We start from the raw sequence: 16,937 nt of genomic DNA on the forward strand, positions 1-16,937 counted from the left end.
TCATCCCCGCCTCCTTGACCTGTCCGTCTTCTCCCCGACTATCTGCTCCCCTACCCGACTTCTATCACTGCCTCCCTTCTCTCAGTCTCTTTATTTCAGAGCCCCCTTCCCCTCCCCCATTTCTGAAGAAGGGTCCAGACCCAAAATGTCAGATTTCCTGCTCCCCTGATGCTGCGAGGCCTACTGTGTTCATCCATCTCCACATCTTGTTATCTCAGACTCTAGCATCAGCAGTTCCTACTATCTCTGAGATAAGTACTGTAGTTTGCTTCCCTAAAGGATATTTGTGAACCCCAGATAGGTTTTAGAACATAGAACATAGAACATAGAACATAGAACAGTACAGCACAGAACAGGCCCTTCAGCCCACAATGTTGTGCCGACCATTGATCCTTATGTATGCACCCTCAAATTTCTGTGACCATATGCATGTACAGCAGTCTCTTAAATGTCCCCAATGACCTTGCTTCCACAACTGCTGCTGGCAACACATTCCATGCTCTCACAACTCTCTGTGTAAAGAACCCGCCTCTGACATCCCCTCTATACTTTCCTTCAACCAGCTTAAAACCATGACCCCTCGTGTTAGCCATTTCTGCCCTGGAAAATAGTCTCTGGCTATCACCTCTATCTATGCCTCTCATTATTTTATATACCTCAATTAGGTCCCCTCTCCTCCTCCTTTTCTCCAATGAAAAAAGTCCAAGCTCAGTCAACCGCTCTTCATAAGATAAGCCCTCCAGTCCAGGCAGCATCCTGGTAAACCTCCTCTGAACCCTCTCCAAAGCATCCACATCTTTCCTATAATAGGGCAACCAGAACTGGACGCAGTATTCCAAGTGCGGTCTAACCAAAGTTTTATAGAGCTGCAACAAGATCTCACGACTCTTAAACTCAATCCCCCTGCTAATGAAAGCCAAAACACCATATGCTTTCTTAACAACCCTGTCCACTTTGGTGGCCATTTTAAGGTTTTAGCTGACAATCAACATTGTTTTCATGGTCATTATCAGACTCGTAATTCCAGATGGTTTTCGTTGAATCCAAATTCCACCATCTGCCATGACATCATTCAGAATCCTCCCTGGAACACTTATATGGGTCTCGGGATTAACAGATTTGCGATAATGCCACTGGGCTGTCACTAGCAGAATGATGTGGAAGCGTTGGAGAGAGTACAGAAAAGGATTACTAGGATGCCCCATGGTTTGGAGGATACTAGCTGTGAGAGATTAGACAAACATGGTTTGCTTTTACTTGTACATTAGTGGTTGGGGCCGGGGGGGGGGGGGGGGGGGGGGGAGCGGTGACCTGATAGATGTTTACAAAGTTGTGAGAGGCAAGGATAGAGCGAATTGTCAAAGGTTTTTTTCCCCCAAGAGTAAAAATGTCAGTTACTGGGGAGATAGTAAAAGGTGGAAGTTTAATGGAGATGTGAGAGGCAAGGTTTCCTACATAGATGGTGGTAAATGCCTGGAATGCACTGCTAGAGGAGCTGGTAGAAGCAGATACAATAGCAATGTTTAAGAAGCAACTTGACAGAAACATGAATATGCAGGGAAGAGAGGGATATGGGCTGTGTAGAGGCAAAAGGCTTTTAGTTTAGAAAGGCTAAATGTGTCAGCACAGGCTTGGTGGACTGAAGGGCCTGTTCCTTTGCTGTACGGTTCTTTATTCTTTGTGTACCAATAAGGTTCTCAGCAAAATCAGACATCGTGGGCTATGCAGTCAGAGGTCTTATGATGTGAAGAGCCAGCTCACCACAATAATGCAAGTATTCTCTATGGGTTCTGCACTGCACGCTCTCCTTTGTGTGCCAATTTTCTTTTTGCAAAACAAAGGGAAGAATTTCAGTGATTAAACTGCACTATGTTTAGATTATTTGCATGCCACAGCTAAACTGTGGGAAGCATGTGGAGGCAGTGAGAGGTAGGTGTGAGGTTGGCAGCATTGGAAAATAAATGTGGGATCGGTGTAGTATATAGCGAGTTTTGAGAAGATTTGTAGCTCGGGTTGAGGTTCTGGATGTGAGTTTGCTCGCTGAGCTGGAAGGTTAGTTTTCAGACGTTTCGTCACCATTCGAGGTAACATCATACAGTGAGCCTCCGACAAAGCGCTGGTGTTATGTCCCGCTTTCTATTTATCATAAATAGAAAGCGGGACATAACACCAGCGCTTCGTCGGAGGCTCACTGATGATGTTACCTCGAATGGTGACGAAACGTCTGAAAACTAACCTTCCAGCTCAGCGAGCAAACTCACATCCAGGTGTAGTATATCGATGATCGATATTGTAGGTCCTGAGTGCCAGGGACTGGTGATGGCTGAGTGGAGGAGATGTGGTACATTGAGCAGCAAGAGATGCTTGAAGCAAGTGGTAGGATATGTCAAATGAAGAGGTTTTAATTGCTGATCAACTATTTGGGGTCATTACAGCTCAGACACTAAGAAATGGCCACCAATTTCATCTGAATGTTGACCCATGAGGACCTCTTGTACACCACTGCCCATGCCTAACCCCAGCATTAAAAATGTCTGCTGCCCACCTCTGTTAGAGCAAGTGCTGGAAAGTTAAGTTGCTCCCATTTACCAGCATTATCCAATTTTTCACCAGGGGTCTTTAAAATTTTGAGTTGCGTATGCTTTGTAGCCATTTTGTAGTTTTTTTTTCTGTTTGTAGGATCTATCTGAAGCTGAAAAACAGATTATGGCAATTAAGAAAATGACAAAGGAGACCCCAGAATGTCAAAGTTTTGTGTATGTCGTGTATCACACGCTTGGCTGTTTATACTTCAAGCAAAATAGGTAAGGAATCTGATATGGAGGTTGGGTATTAAAGCAATAACACATACAGGAATATACCTGCATTTGGAAACAAGCATTGCAATCATCTGAATGCTGGTTATTTTCAAAATTCTATAGACTCTGAAATGGTCCCAGTAGATTGGAAGATGATAAATGTAATGACGCTATTGCAGAAAATAAGAAAATTGAAAATGGGGAACTATAGGTCTATCAGCCTAACATCAGTCCCAGTGAAAATGGTAGAAACTGTAATTAAATAAATAAAGATAACAGGGCTGATGATTTTCATAAAAAGTCATTTTGGTCAGTGAGGGTGACACAGAGAGTCTTCAGAGGGGTGCATACATGTTGAGTGAGTGGGCAAAAACTTGGCAATTGAATGTAATGTGGAAAAATGTGGTATTTCTCTAAGCTTATTATTAGTCATCTAAGAGTCAAAACTTATTTTGCAGATTTGAAGACGCAATGAAATGGTTTCAGAATTCAAAGCAAGAATTTCAGGATAACCCTCCAACTATAGAATGGACTGATGTGGTGCTAAAAGCAGAAGAGATTGAACCAAAACATTTTGTAGTAAGTGTTTTTAAAAACAAAAATCATTCGTGGAATGCATTTCACTGGCCAGGTCAGCATTTAATTGAACAATAATCTCCCTTGGGAAAAACTTTTGAGCAGTCTTTCCTAAATGATGTGCCAGTGCTGTTAGGAAAGCAGTTCCAGGATTTTGACATCTCTAGAAGACAGAGTCCAGATGATGTACAAATTAGATGGGAACATGTAGATTGTGGTGTTCCCTTTATAACTACTGCAATAGTTTTAGTTGGTAGGAATATTTTGGTTGGAAGGAACAGGAGAAGTATTTTGTTTAGAAGGAACGGTTGAAGGTGGCTTAGCATATTTCTGTAGCGCATCTTGTACACACCACAGCCACAGTGTCTGGGTTGCGGAGGAGGTGATTGCTTAAATTGGTGAGTGGCGTTCTGATCAAGTATGCTGATTAGTTCTGGAAGATGTCAACTTTCTGTTGGATTTGTAATCATCCAGGCAAGAGCAGAGTATTCCATCACATCCTCATGGATAAAAGGTAGGCTTTCAGCAGTTGAGGTACTTCCAACAAATATAATCTTCTGACTCGTAGCCACAGTACTTAGGTGACTAGTAAAATTATTTTCTAATTGATGATAATCCCCCAGCCTGTTGATGGTGAGACTTAAGTGGTGATCATATTGATGGATGCCGAGGGAATGTGGGTTAGAATCTGTCTTCTTGGATATGTTCATTGCTGGGCAAATTTTGTTTGTTTGTTATCAACCCAAACCTGAATGTGTCTAGAGTGTTCTACATATAGACATAGATTGTTATAGTTACTGAGCAATAATGAATTTTATGGAACATTGAATCATGAGTTAACATTATCACCAGATTCATTTTAGAGAGAAGGCCAATGATGACTTATCTAAAAATGGTTGGGTCAAAGCAATTGCCCTTAGGACATCTGCAGCAAGGTTTTAGAGCTGAGATAATTGACCTCCAACAACAACCAAAACCTTTGTGTGACATATGACTTTAACCAAAGAAGAATGTTCTCCTTGATTCCCATTGACTTCAGTTTTACCACACTGTGAAATACTGCTTTGATGTCAAGGGTAGTGACTCTCACCTCACTTTTTCAGTTCAGTTTATCTTTAGTGTTTGGATTCAGATTATAATGAAGTGTGGAGCTAAGAGATCCTGATGGAACTCCAAATGAGATGGTATGCGGGGTATTGCTCTGCAAGTGCTGCTTGATAGTGGTATCAATGAGTTCATCCATCTGTTTACTGAGGTTGAGAGTAGATTGATGGGACGGTAATTGGGCAGATTGCATAGGATATCCCTGGATGATTTTCTGTATTGTTGGGTGGATACAACTGCTATAGCCATAGTGAAACAACTTGGTTGTGGTTAGTTTTTGATCAAAAGTCTTCAGTACAGCAGCCAAGATGTTGTCCAGTCTGTATCCAGTGCTTTCAGTTCCTTCTTTTTATTGTGTGGATGAATTAAATTGGCTGAAGTTTGATATTTATGATGGTTGAGACTGTAGGAAGATGCTGAGGTGCTTAGCATTTAGGTGAAAAGGTTGCAGATGCCTCAGTTCTGTCTTTTGCATTGATGTGCTAGTTATCCCCATCATTGAAGATAGGAATGTTCACGGAGGCTTTTCCTCTGCTGAGTTGTTTAATTGTCCACCAGCGTTTGCAACTGAATGTGGATGGAGTGCAGATCTGCCTTAATCTTTTTTCAGAAGGGCATTAGTGAGCTGGAAGGATTTTTATAACAGTTCAGTAGTTTTATGATCATTATTATCGAGACTAGATTTCTTATTCCAGTTGCTGTAGTAAGATTTGAACACATGTTTCTAGAGCACTAGTCTGGGCATCTGACATCTAGTCATATTATTATTAACACCATACTGCCAGTTCCAGAGTTCTATCCAGCATTTATCCCTATATCAATGAAGTATTATCACATTATTCTTTGTTGGAGCTTGCTGTGCATACACTAGCTACCACATTTTCTACAGTTGATTGTACCTGGACTTTATTGGCTGTAAATTGCTTTTAGATCATCCCTAATCATGAAATTTTCCATAGTAATGGCTTTTTTTTTGTTTTGAGGCAACTCTATTTCTATCAAACAAAAATTACCATTTGAAGAATCATTGTTCAGCAAAGATTCATAGTTAGTAATAGTGGAGGTGAGGCGATTTAGAAGTCGTCTCCCAAAACTTTGCCTTTGGTTTATAGCATTATAAATATCATTGTTACATGTGATCCACAGCTGTAGCCGTGCAGAAAGGCAGCTCAACCAATTTCACTTTGATTTATTTTATAGTGATGCCCCTAATAACCTAAAATTGTGACTGGAAAATGATTTAGAATCAGAAAGTATGCATCTTCTCATCCATGCAAAAGCCATGCTCGCTACCAACTTTTGCTGTTGGGTAGTTTCAGTGAAATTAGTTTGGATGGTATATAACCTGGTTTGTGAGTCAGTGCTGAATTTGAAATTGACAAATGTTGCATTTGTTATGACTATGTGAGAAGGGATGAACTGGCTTCCATCTGTTCACCCTTCCCAGTTGTTAACAATTAAGGTTTAATTTCTTTTGCCTGAAGCGATTTCCTCTCCTGAGTTAAAAGTACAATTAACTATTTTTACTGTAAGGGGAAAAAAAAGTCAATTCTAATTTCAGAAAAGTTTGCAGGTAGCTTTTTTTGAAGAGTAACTGCTGAAACTTTTCTACTTTCCATCCATCCCCTATAAATTTTGCAGTTTTTCAGGAATCCCGTAACCATTTGTTTGCTGCAACCTATTTGGCCCTGATGCCATGGTCTAGTTTTTGGATAAGGAGAAACTTTCTTTTTAACATTGTTTCATAAGATGTGAGCATCACTGGGCTAGCAAGGTTTCCTTGAGTCAAAGAAAGAACAAATTAATCAATCATTAAACCCAAAGAGGTGAGAGAAAAATACAGCATCAAGCATACAGTCTCACGCAGTCACACTCATATTCAAAGTTAAACTAGAACATTTAAAAAAAGGTAGAAGAATATATGACTTTGGCTGGCATAGATGTCTGTGGCATAGAAAAGGGCCCTTCAACCCATGAGGCTGTAGCCAAAAGCAACCACCTAACTATTCTAATCCTACTTCCCAGGACTTGGCCTAAAGTCTTTTTTTAATTCGCTAATGGGATGTGGGCATCACTCAAGGGCAGCATTTACTGCCCATCCTTTATTGCGGCCTAACCAATGTTTTATACAGTCCAGCATTACCTCCCTGCTCTTACATTCTATGCCTTGGCTAACAAAAGCAAGCATCCGTTATGCCTTCTTAGCCACTTTATCCACCTCTCCTTTACCATAAAGGATTGGTGGACATGCACACGAAGATCTCTCTGATCCTTGCTGCTTCCCAGGAACCTATCGTTCATAATGTATTCCCTTCCCTTGTCTGCCAAGCTGCATTACCTCGCAATTATCTGAATTGAAGTCTACTTGCCACTGATCAGCCCAACTGACCAACCCACTATATTCTTCTACAGTCCAAGGCTATCCTCCCAAAATACCACCCAACCAATTTTCATATCATCCACAAACTTACTGATCAGCCTTTCTACATGCTTGAAATGCTTTGTGTAAACTACAAACAGCAAGGGCACCAACACGGAGCCCTGCTTTTGCATGAAGTTTTAATTTGAGGCACATGTTGGTTAGCTTGTTTCCTGGATGTAGTTGGTCTCAGTGAATCTCTACTGTAGAAAACTCTTGGTCCTTTGATCAATTTTCACTTTGGGTGTTTCTGTGGGAAGTTGGTGTCAACTTATTGAAAGAGGAAAATTAGAGATGGCAGCTTCTGTTCAATTATCTGCTAGAAATACTGTTAGAGCCTCCTTTGAAATCCCAGTTCCAGTGTGTATTTCCATGAAGGTATTTGGGTTGGTTGGTCTGTGCCAGTCATTGTATCAGTGCCCCATATTTTACATTTATTGATGCCTGAGGCCAGTGATAGTTTCAGGGGATATTTGGAAATCTTTCCTTTTGCACTTCCCTGTGTATGATTTATTTGTTTTTTTTAATCTAGAAGGTAGCCTTGCATGTTCAAGCAGTTTGTTTTGTCTCAGTCCAATTTGCAATAGTTCCAACCAATTGAAAGTGTGACACCATTAACAAATTCTTACAAAATGTTAAAGGAAGCAGATTGGCTTCATCTGAAAGTGCCTCAGTTAGTACTCTTTTAGTTTTGGAAGCAGGCCACCTGACTGGAGTTAATATCCTAATCCAAATCTGTCTGAGATATTTAATCATTTAGAACCAGTAACTCTCATTTTATTTTTGCTTGTTCAAAATAACGTGAAACCTTTTTTCATCCTGTAGATCAAAATAAATGAATATATTGAAATATGTAAACATGCTCCTAATCCTGTAGCCATCTGCCAAGATGCAAATTGTCATGGATATTACAAAAGGCAAATCTATCCATCTGACCCAGATTACAAGGTATGTCTTTATAGAAATTCCAAATTGCTTTGCCAGTTGTATTAAAGGTTGGAGTATTTCTCCTATTCGGAATACTTGCATGTAATAATTTATTCTAAAATGAGTCTCTGACATAATTTATCATTTGAGTTTAACTTGTTGGAAAATGTGTTGCCAGATGACCCACTAACCTCGTTGAAGTTATAATGTAATCATATTTCTATTTATATTTATCAGTGTAAGAAGGGGAACTCCATATAAATAAAGATATAGAACTTCAAAGCTGCTTGGATAGAACTTATAGGAAATAACAATATATTTCATATATAAATGAACACTTAATTTAAAAAATTGGATTGAGATCAAATGTGCTGAATGTCAGCCTATTTCCATTTGTTCTAATTTTCTAGGCAGGATTTTAATTGGTTCAGAAAGCATCCCTCTGCTTTATTAATATTAATGAATGCGTGCTGTTGTAATTCAACCTTTTTCTTGCTTTTACACTGCTCATCTTTCCTGTCCATTTAACCTGAATCTTGAGGGTTGCTCAGTGCTGATCTTGGAACTGAATTTGCTTTGAAGTGTGCCGGTGGTGTTTTTGCAAAATAATTAATTTTCTTTCCTGCTTTCTATCCACCCACAATGAGTTTTGCTACCATCAAAGGCAGGAGAATTTACAATGCCATGGTCTGTAGGGGTAAAGTGAGCATGTCAGTGGTAATATGACGGAGCTCAACTGAAATGGGGAGGTTGTAAGGTCATAGATGCTACAGGGACAGCACCACACAAGGGAATATGAAGGATGGGTGTGTGGGGAATGACAGTCTTTTATCTTGGGCAGAACCTGCAACTCAGTGACAACAACACTTAAGGTGGAACCTTGCAATGTTAGATCAAAAGTCAACTGCACAATAACTCATCAAAATGACCGACACCTTGTGCAAGTGGGCAGGGTAAATTGCTAGTTTTATTTTAGCTAACTGAGCAAAATCCTTGGGAATTGCAGTCCCCACGAGCAGCAACTCATCCAGCTTCAATTTGGACTAAATTGGCAGGACATACATTGTCAAGATTGTACGGTCCATATTGTAGCTTCAAGCATCACATCGCACGCACCAATTCCGTCCTTGTTATGTCTACAAAGCAACCACATTCAAACAAAGCACTTCAAAGTGGAACTCGAAGATTCCATTTCACAAATACTTTCCAGAGCAAGCACCAGAAAACAATAGTTTGCAACTACCACATTCTCCCACTGAAATCTAAGTATGCAAGAACATGGTCTGCAGTGTAGAAGGGAACGTTTACTTTAGAGGGGAGTTAATCATGGCTTACCATAAGAATTCTATTCCAAATGTTGCATTAAAATTTTGGCTGTGCATAGTACAATTGGACAATGTCACATTCCACGGAGCTCCTTACATTGGCATGACAAGGTCTCTTTACTGTGTAACATGAGGCTTTACTGTTATAGGTATAAAGGGTTGATGAATCCTTTCAATAAACTGATGGTTTTGATCTGTTCGTGGATCTCACATGAAGGATTCCTGATGAGGAAGGCTCTCTGAAGCGAAGAAGTCAGTAGTTTGTGAGAGATGAGCCGTCCTTGGCCGTTACAAATTCTTTCAGCATTGGGGCATATTTCTTTCATCGTCAGAACATAGAAAATAGGAGCAGGAGTCAGCCATTCAGTCCTTTGAGCTTTCTCTGCTTTTTCACTGTAATTATTGTTGACCATCAAATTCAAAAGCCTTTCCCTGCTTTCTCTCCATATCCTTTGTTCCCTTTAACTCAATGTGTTATATCCGACTTCTTCTTGGAAACATAAAAAGTAAATGCACTGTTTTGTCCTTGACTGCTTTCAGTGGTAGCAAATTCCACCAACTCCCCTCTCTCTGGGTGATGAAATGTCTCCTCATTTCAGTCTTAAAAGATTTATTGTGAATCCTCAGAATGTAGCCCCAGTTCTCAGCCTCCCCCACCATTGGCAGCTTCCTTCCTGCATTTTCCCTGTTCGGTCCTGCTACAAATTTATAGGTTTCTGTGAAATTCACCTTCATTCTTGTGAATTCCAGCGAATATATTCCTAACTGATTCACCATCTCCTCGTATATCAGTCCTGCAATACCAGGAATCAATTTGGGAACCCTTCATTGCATTCCCTCCATAGCAAGAACATCATTCGTCAGATAAGGAGACTGAAATTGCACACATTTCTGATGTGGTCTCACCGAGGCCCTGTAAATTTCAGCAAGACATCCCTGCTCGTATACTTCAATCCTCTCGCTATGATGGCCAGCAGGCTATTTGCCTTCTTTACTGCCTGCTGCATGTGTATGCTTATCTACAACAACTGGTGTACATGGACTCCTGCACATGCCCCCTTTCTCAATTTATAGCCATATCTAAAATCCATTTCACATGCATTTGATTTAACCAGGTGTAAAAGTGAGAAAGAAACTACAGCAGTTCCTGCAATTTATCATGTTATACCAATTGATAATGCTAAGCACTGCTGAATAAAATGACTTCAGAAACTGCTTCGTGACCTATAATGGTAGTGGTGGGGAAACATACTGAACTTTGTTTCCATTGTGTAATTTTTTTCGAAACCATATCAAAAAACTGTCAAGTCTTCCCTAGTGAGGCAGCGATCACCTAACAGGAAGTGCTGATGCAGAACTTGATTGTAAAGGAGAAAGCAGCACATTGTAGGAGGGCATCCATCAGGAGAGAGCTTAAAGATTTGCAAGTGAAGAAGGAAATCAGAGAGTCAGTGGAGAGCCAGTTAAGATGAATACAACTATGACCGACACTGTGGAAGACTGGCAGAACACAGCGGCAGACTTGATTAAGAAAACAGGTGATGTAATATCTTCAAGATAATCAGGGAGGACAAAAGCTCAGCGAGAAACTTGGTGATAGAATGAAAATATAGAAATTACAATCAAGGAAAGGAAGAAACTGTTGAAGAGGTGAAAACAATCAGATATCAAAGAAGATAAACAACAGCATTAGAAGGGAACAGCAATGCAGAGAAAGTGATTGCTGGAGAAGGATTTCTGGCCAGTGAATGCCTAGATACCAGGTATCAACGACCACAAAGATATTCTTGCTACCAAAAAGAACAGAAAGAATAAAAAGCTTCAGAAAACTAGCTACTGGAAGTAGGTTAACACAGGACGAGAGAAATATATGTACAAAGAAGATTACAGGCTGAGCAACCTCAATGTTAGAAGATAAAATCAAAGAGGAATAGGGTCTATATTTAATTGGCTGAATAATAAATTAAACAATGACCTCAGTGAGAAGAGGAAGCTACAAATGGAATAACAGCTAGTATAGTAAAAGAAATCAAAACAGTTTTGAAAATGGCAAAATAGTGTCGAACCATTTTCAAGTAACAGTTAATTGCACCTCTCATGATTTGGATGAGGATTTAGGTGGCATGGTTTACAAACCATGGTATAGTCAACAGTGAAGAAGAATATCTAAGAATACAAAAAGATCTTAATCAGTTAAGCCAATGGACTGAGGAGTGACAGATAGAGTTTAATTTGGATAAATGTGTGGTGTTGAATTTTAGTAAAACAAACAAGGGCAGGACTTGTACAGTTAATGGTAGGGTCCTGGATAGTGTTATTGAACAGAGAGACATAGGGCTTCAGGTATGTAGTTCTTTGAAAGCTGAGTCACTAGTAGACAAGGTGCTTAAGAAGGCATTTAGCATGCTTGCCTTCATTTCTCAGACCATTGAATTAAAGAGTTGCGACGTCATGTTAAGGTTATGCAGGATGTTGGTGAGTCCACTTTTGGAGTACTGTGCAAAATTCTTGTCACCCTGCTATAAGAAGCATATTACCAAATTGGAGATTTAGATTCAGAAAAAATTTGCAAGGATGTTGCTGGAAATGGAGGGTCCGAGTTATGAAGAGAGGCTGGATAGGTTGGGACTTTTTTCACAGGAGCATAGAAGGTTGAGGGCTGACCTTTATAGAGATTTATAAATTCACGAGGGACATAGACAAGGTGAATAGCAAAAGTTTTTTTTTTCCTTTTGGGTGGGGAGTTCAATACTAGCGACCATATTTTTTAGGTAGGAGGAGAAAGAAGGGACCTGAGAGGCAAATTTTTCAAAGAGGGTGATTCATCTGTGGATGAAGTGGTGAATGCAGGTACAGTTACACTTAAAAGACATTTGGATAGGTATGTGAATGCAAAGGTTTTACAGGGATATTGGCCGAACGCAAGCATGTGGGTCTAGTTTAGTTTGGGAAACTTGGCCAGCATGGACAAATTGGACCAAAGGGTCTGTTTCCATCATGTATGACTCTATGGCAGTCAATACTGTCATAATTTTCCCACCTCCTGAGGTCAGATTGACTGGCCAATAATTATTTGGTCCATTTCTAGCATCCTTTTTGAATAAGATATGTTTGCAGAACTCTGATACCTCATCTGTATCTAGTGAAGTTTGGAAAATAATTCTCAGAGCATCCAATATTTTGTCTCTGGATTCTTTTAACAATTCCTGCAGCCTTGGTGATTATCCGTCTTCAAGGAGATCAGTCCATCCAGTCCATCACCTTTTTCATTTTGCTTTTTTTAATTTAATATTTCACATTTCTCTTTAATTAGAATGCCTGCATCACCCCCTTCCATTGTGAATTTAGTGACAATGCATCCATGCATAATTTACCATGTAGTTCTGTGATAGGCCCAACTTTACTCTTAATCATCTTTAACTCAATGTGTTAAATCATCTTTGGATTTTCCTTAATTTTATTGGCCAATTTTTTTTTTCTGATTTCCAAACTTCCTTTCTCATTTCACCGCTGTCCTTTCTATGTTTCAAATTGCTGCATGAAGTATTACTTTTTTGAGACTGTCATGAGTTGTGTTCTTCTTTATCTCACCCTGTACACTTCTATAGAGTTCACAGGTTATCCAGTTGGCAGTACCATCCTTTTTCTTTGTGAGGACAAACATACGCTGTCTTTGTAGAATCTCAATTTCAATGCCTCTTATGATTTGCCACTGCCTTTTCTTTAAGTAACTGTAGCCAGCCCACTTTTGCCAAATTGTCTCTCAGCTTGAAAAAAGTTTGCTTTCTCCCGAAGTAGACTTTTACTGCTGTTCTGTCTCTGTCCGTTTCCCTAAAGATGCAAAATTCAATTGTTTTGGAGGTAGTGCTCGCAATACAATCACCGACTACTGCATCCATCTGCCCAGCTTCATTTCGGAAGACGAAATCCAGAATTACACCCTCTCTCTTGTTGCATGCAGGCAAAAAAAATTCTTCTGAATGCAGTCAAGAATTTTGTGCCCTTCGTACTTTTTACATTGTTCATATACCAGTTAGTATTTGGGTAGTTCAGGTCCTGAAATAATATTATGCTATTATTTTTGAACTCAGGAATTTTCTACATATTTGTCCCACTAATTCTCTCCCACCATTTGGGGGGCTATGCATATATGTGAGCAGCATAGCATTCCTTTTCTTTGTTTCTCATGTGGCCTATTTCATCTCGTTTGATGCTTCATTTAGAATATCGTTCCTACTTAACGCTGCAATCAATTATTTACCAACAATGTATGCCTTTATCTCTTTCTTTCAGCCCGGAAATTCTATACACAGGGTTGTTGAGCTCCAATCCTTGCCTTTCTTTAATCAAGTTTCCATTATAACATTATAGCTATTTGATGCAGTCATGTGTCTATCTATGTCCTCAGCACATCTGTTTTAGTCGGACCAGATGAGGTACTAGTGGGAGTATGACTGTTATATATAAGGGGTCCAGGTCCTGAATAAGCTATTGAATTGTGTTATAATAAAGACAAAACCTCAAGGACATGGAGGCAAACAATTTTATACAGTTTTTCAAAGGAAAGAGAAACACTCAGGGCTGTAAAAACAACTGAGAAATTGAGCTCCTACAACATAACTTTAAAGTATGGGTGAGAACCATAGACTAGTGGCTGAGAAAAACAGTGGGAATTAATGAATGCCAATTTAGATTAAAGCCCAGAAGAAACAAAGCATTTTATTGTTTTGAGATAAGCATGCTAAGAAGTATCAGGAAGACCAAGCTATGCGACAGTGATGATGAGAACATGACTGAGTATCGAGAAAACTGGAGAAGCATACTTGAAGACAAGCATGTGAAGATTGATGGCCCCAAGATTCAATTTATGAATTATCAGTTTCAGCCAAAGGAAGAGGATCACATTGAAGACATAAAGTTTATGGATATAGACTTGAGAAAATGTCCAGTTCTAAGACCTGGGTTTGGTGGCAAAAGATAAAAATGTAGATTTGGAAATTAAGTAACAGACTTGCTGAGTTGGTGTAATTGGAAAAAATGCAGCAGTATGTTATATGAGAGAGCAACACCCGCATTCCATACAGGAATAAAAAATAATCTTCCAGGCAACCAATGGAGTTAAAAGCTGATAGGATGTAACTCAACAGGTCTAGGGGACCTAAGATATTAAAGGAAGCAGCTCCAGAGATAGTGGAAGCACTGGTAGTAATCTTCCAAGAATCCTTATAATGTGAAAAAGTTCTTAGAGGAAGTAGATAAGAGAGCATGCTTAGTCAAAAAGGAAAAATGATAAAACATAGGTAAGAATATAGGTCAGTTAGCTTAATATATCCTTGGAAAAAGATTAAAGTCTGTTATAATGGATGTAATAGCAAAGCAGTTGGTAAAAGCAGTTAGCTACTGAAATAAAATCAGAGCAGTTGTGTTGGCAGTAGTATATTAGCTTCAATATTAGCTAATTAATAGAAGGTACAGAGTTGGGATCAAGGCAACATTTTCAAGATCGCAACCTGTAACTAGTGGAGTACCACAGGGATCAGTTTTGGAGGCAGTATATATTAATGACTTGATTGAGGGAAGTAGTGTTTTCAAGGAGGAGTTTGATATAGTTCTTAGGGCTACAAGGATCAAAAGGTGTGGGGTGAAATAGGAAGCAAGGGACAGAGTAAGTTAATCTGCCATAATCATATTGAATTGCTGAGCCACGTCAAAGGGCCAAATGGTCTACTGCTGTTTCGATTTTCAATGATTCTAAACATGTGATATAATCAAGCTTGGCTCCATGAAAGGAGTCATGCCTGACGAATTTATTAGAATTTTTTGAGGAGCTAATAAGCAAGGGGAGTTAAACGGGAGCCAGTTGATATCGTATATTTGGATTTCTAAAAGACAAGGTACTGCACATTAGGTTAATTAATAAGACAAGAACCTATGTATTGATAGTAGTACGTTTATACAGAAGATTGGCTAACTATTGGAAGATACAGAGTTAGGATAAAGAGAGTATTTTCAGGATGGCACGGTGGCTCAGTGGTTAGCACTGCAGCCTCGCAGTGCCAGGGGCCTGGGTTCAATTACACCCTAGGGTGATTGTCTGTGTAGAGTTAGCACATTCTCCCTTGTCAGTGTGGGTTTCCTCCAGGTACTCCGGTTTCCACCCACAATCCAAAGGTATGCAGGTTTGGTGGATTGGCCATACTAAATTGCCCGTAGTGTTCAGGGGTGTGTGGGTTATAGGGGATGGGTCTGGGTGGGATGCTCCGAGGGTTGGTGTGGACTTGTTGGGCCCAAGGGCCTGTTTCCACATTGTAGGGATTCTAATTTTTAAAAAGTTCTAATTTATTGGTGACCTGACTAATAGAGCATCAGGAAACAGTATTGGGGCCAGTAAATGTTAATAACGTGGATGTGGGAAGCAAATGTAGTATTACCAGATGACACAGAAATCGGTGGGCTGGGCAAGTACTGAGGATACCATAACTGTCTGGTAAATAGATTAAGCAAGCAGACAAAATTTTGGCAGGTGGAACATCATATAGGAAATGTGAGGTTGTACATTTTAAAGGGTTGTGAGGGCTGGCTCGTTAAGTATGTTCAAGGCTGAGACAGACAGATTTTTAATCAGTAGAGGAATCCAGGGTTCTGGACGAAAGATAGGAAAGTGAATTGAAGACTATCAAATCAGCCATAATCTCAGTGAAGGGTGGAGTAGACTCAGTGGGTTGAATGGCTTACTTCTACTGTTACAGCTTTTGGCATAATGCTCTTGCAGTAAAAGCCACACACAATGAAGGATGCAGAAAAGCTGAAGGAAAACCTGCTCATGATTGGGCCTTAGTTTGGATTGCTGTCAATAAGAAGCATCCAGTGTTTATTAAATTTTGACAAAATCCTTGTCCATTCTTTTGTTCACTGTTGTCCTTCAATGTTAATCTCATTAAACTTCAACAGTTCAGCAAGCTTAATAAAATGTTTCCTCTTTTTCCTTTCTTGAATTCTTCCAAAAGTACAGGAAGAAATATTTATCTTTATATCTATGAAATTTGGCACATATGCACATCACTTTGCCTCATTTCAGGGCTATATAGAATTTTGCTGTGACTCTTATTGCTTGATATCATATCATCTTACTTGCTGGAAAAGGTTAAAGGAGACTCGGTACCATGGGAAATCTAATCAGGTAAGAAATACTTTTCATTCTATTTATTTTATCTGTTTTAACAGGAAGAGGGCAGGAAATACAATATAAAGCATGCCACCACTAAATTAAACATTGTTGCTGTCGTGTACAGTTTCTGGTGTCTCAGAATCATGGAAGTACTATGACACAGAAGAAGGCCAATTGGTGCATTGTGCCTGCACTAACTTGTTAAATGATTGCCTAGAAATCTGCTTTCTCCCCTATACCTTTGCATGCCATTTTTAACCAAGTGATCATTCAGTGTCCTCTGAAATGTCTGCATTGAACTTGTCTCTCCACACTGTCAGGCAATGCATTCCATACCCGAACTACTCACTGAGTGAAAATGTTTTTCCTCACTTCACCCTTGCTTCTTTTGCAGATCACTTTACATCCATACTTTTTGTTTATGAGTAGCAACAGATTCCATCATATCTACACTATCCAGCCACTCATAAGTTTGAAAACTTTTATCAAGACCCCTCTCAGCCGCCTTCTCTGCGAGGACAATCTCACCAATCCCAACTTCTTCAATTTACCCTCCATTAACTGACATTTCTTATCTCTGAAACCATTCTTCTAGACTGCCTCTACAAACTCTCCATTTC

The 16,937-nt window shown here is 39.6% G+C and overlaps 1 protein-coding gene across 1 annotated transcript in view; it reads left to right on the plus strand.

The window, feature by feature from the left end:
• LOC125456890 (E3 ubiquitin-protein ligase DZIP3-like) overlaps window positions 1–16,937 on the plus strand; it is a 110,412-nt gene that overhangs the window by 26,769 nt on the left and 66,706 nt on the right. The window contains exons 5-8 of the mRNA XM_048540404.1: window positions 2,680–2,804; window positions 3,257–3,377; window positions 7,723–7,845; window positions 16,228–16,329. Of these exons, the coding sequence (XP_048396361.1) occupies window positions 2,680–2,804; window positions 3,257–3,377; window positions 7,723–7,845; window positions 16,228–16,329 (471 nt within the window). The remainder of the gene's footprint in view (window positions 1–2,679; window positions 2,805–3,256; window positions 3,378–7,722; window positions 7,846–16,227; window positions 16,330–16,937) is intronic.

The sequence above is a fragment of the Stegostoma tigrinum genome, chromosome 12, assembly GCF_030684315.1.
Source record: "Stegostoma tigrinum isolate sSteTig4 chromosome 12, sSteTig4.hap1, whole genome shotgun sequence".
Lineage (NCBI taxonomy): Eukaryota > Metazoa > Chordata > Chondrichthyes > Orectolobiformes > Stegostomatidae > Stegostoma > Stegostoma tigrinum.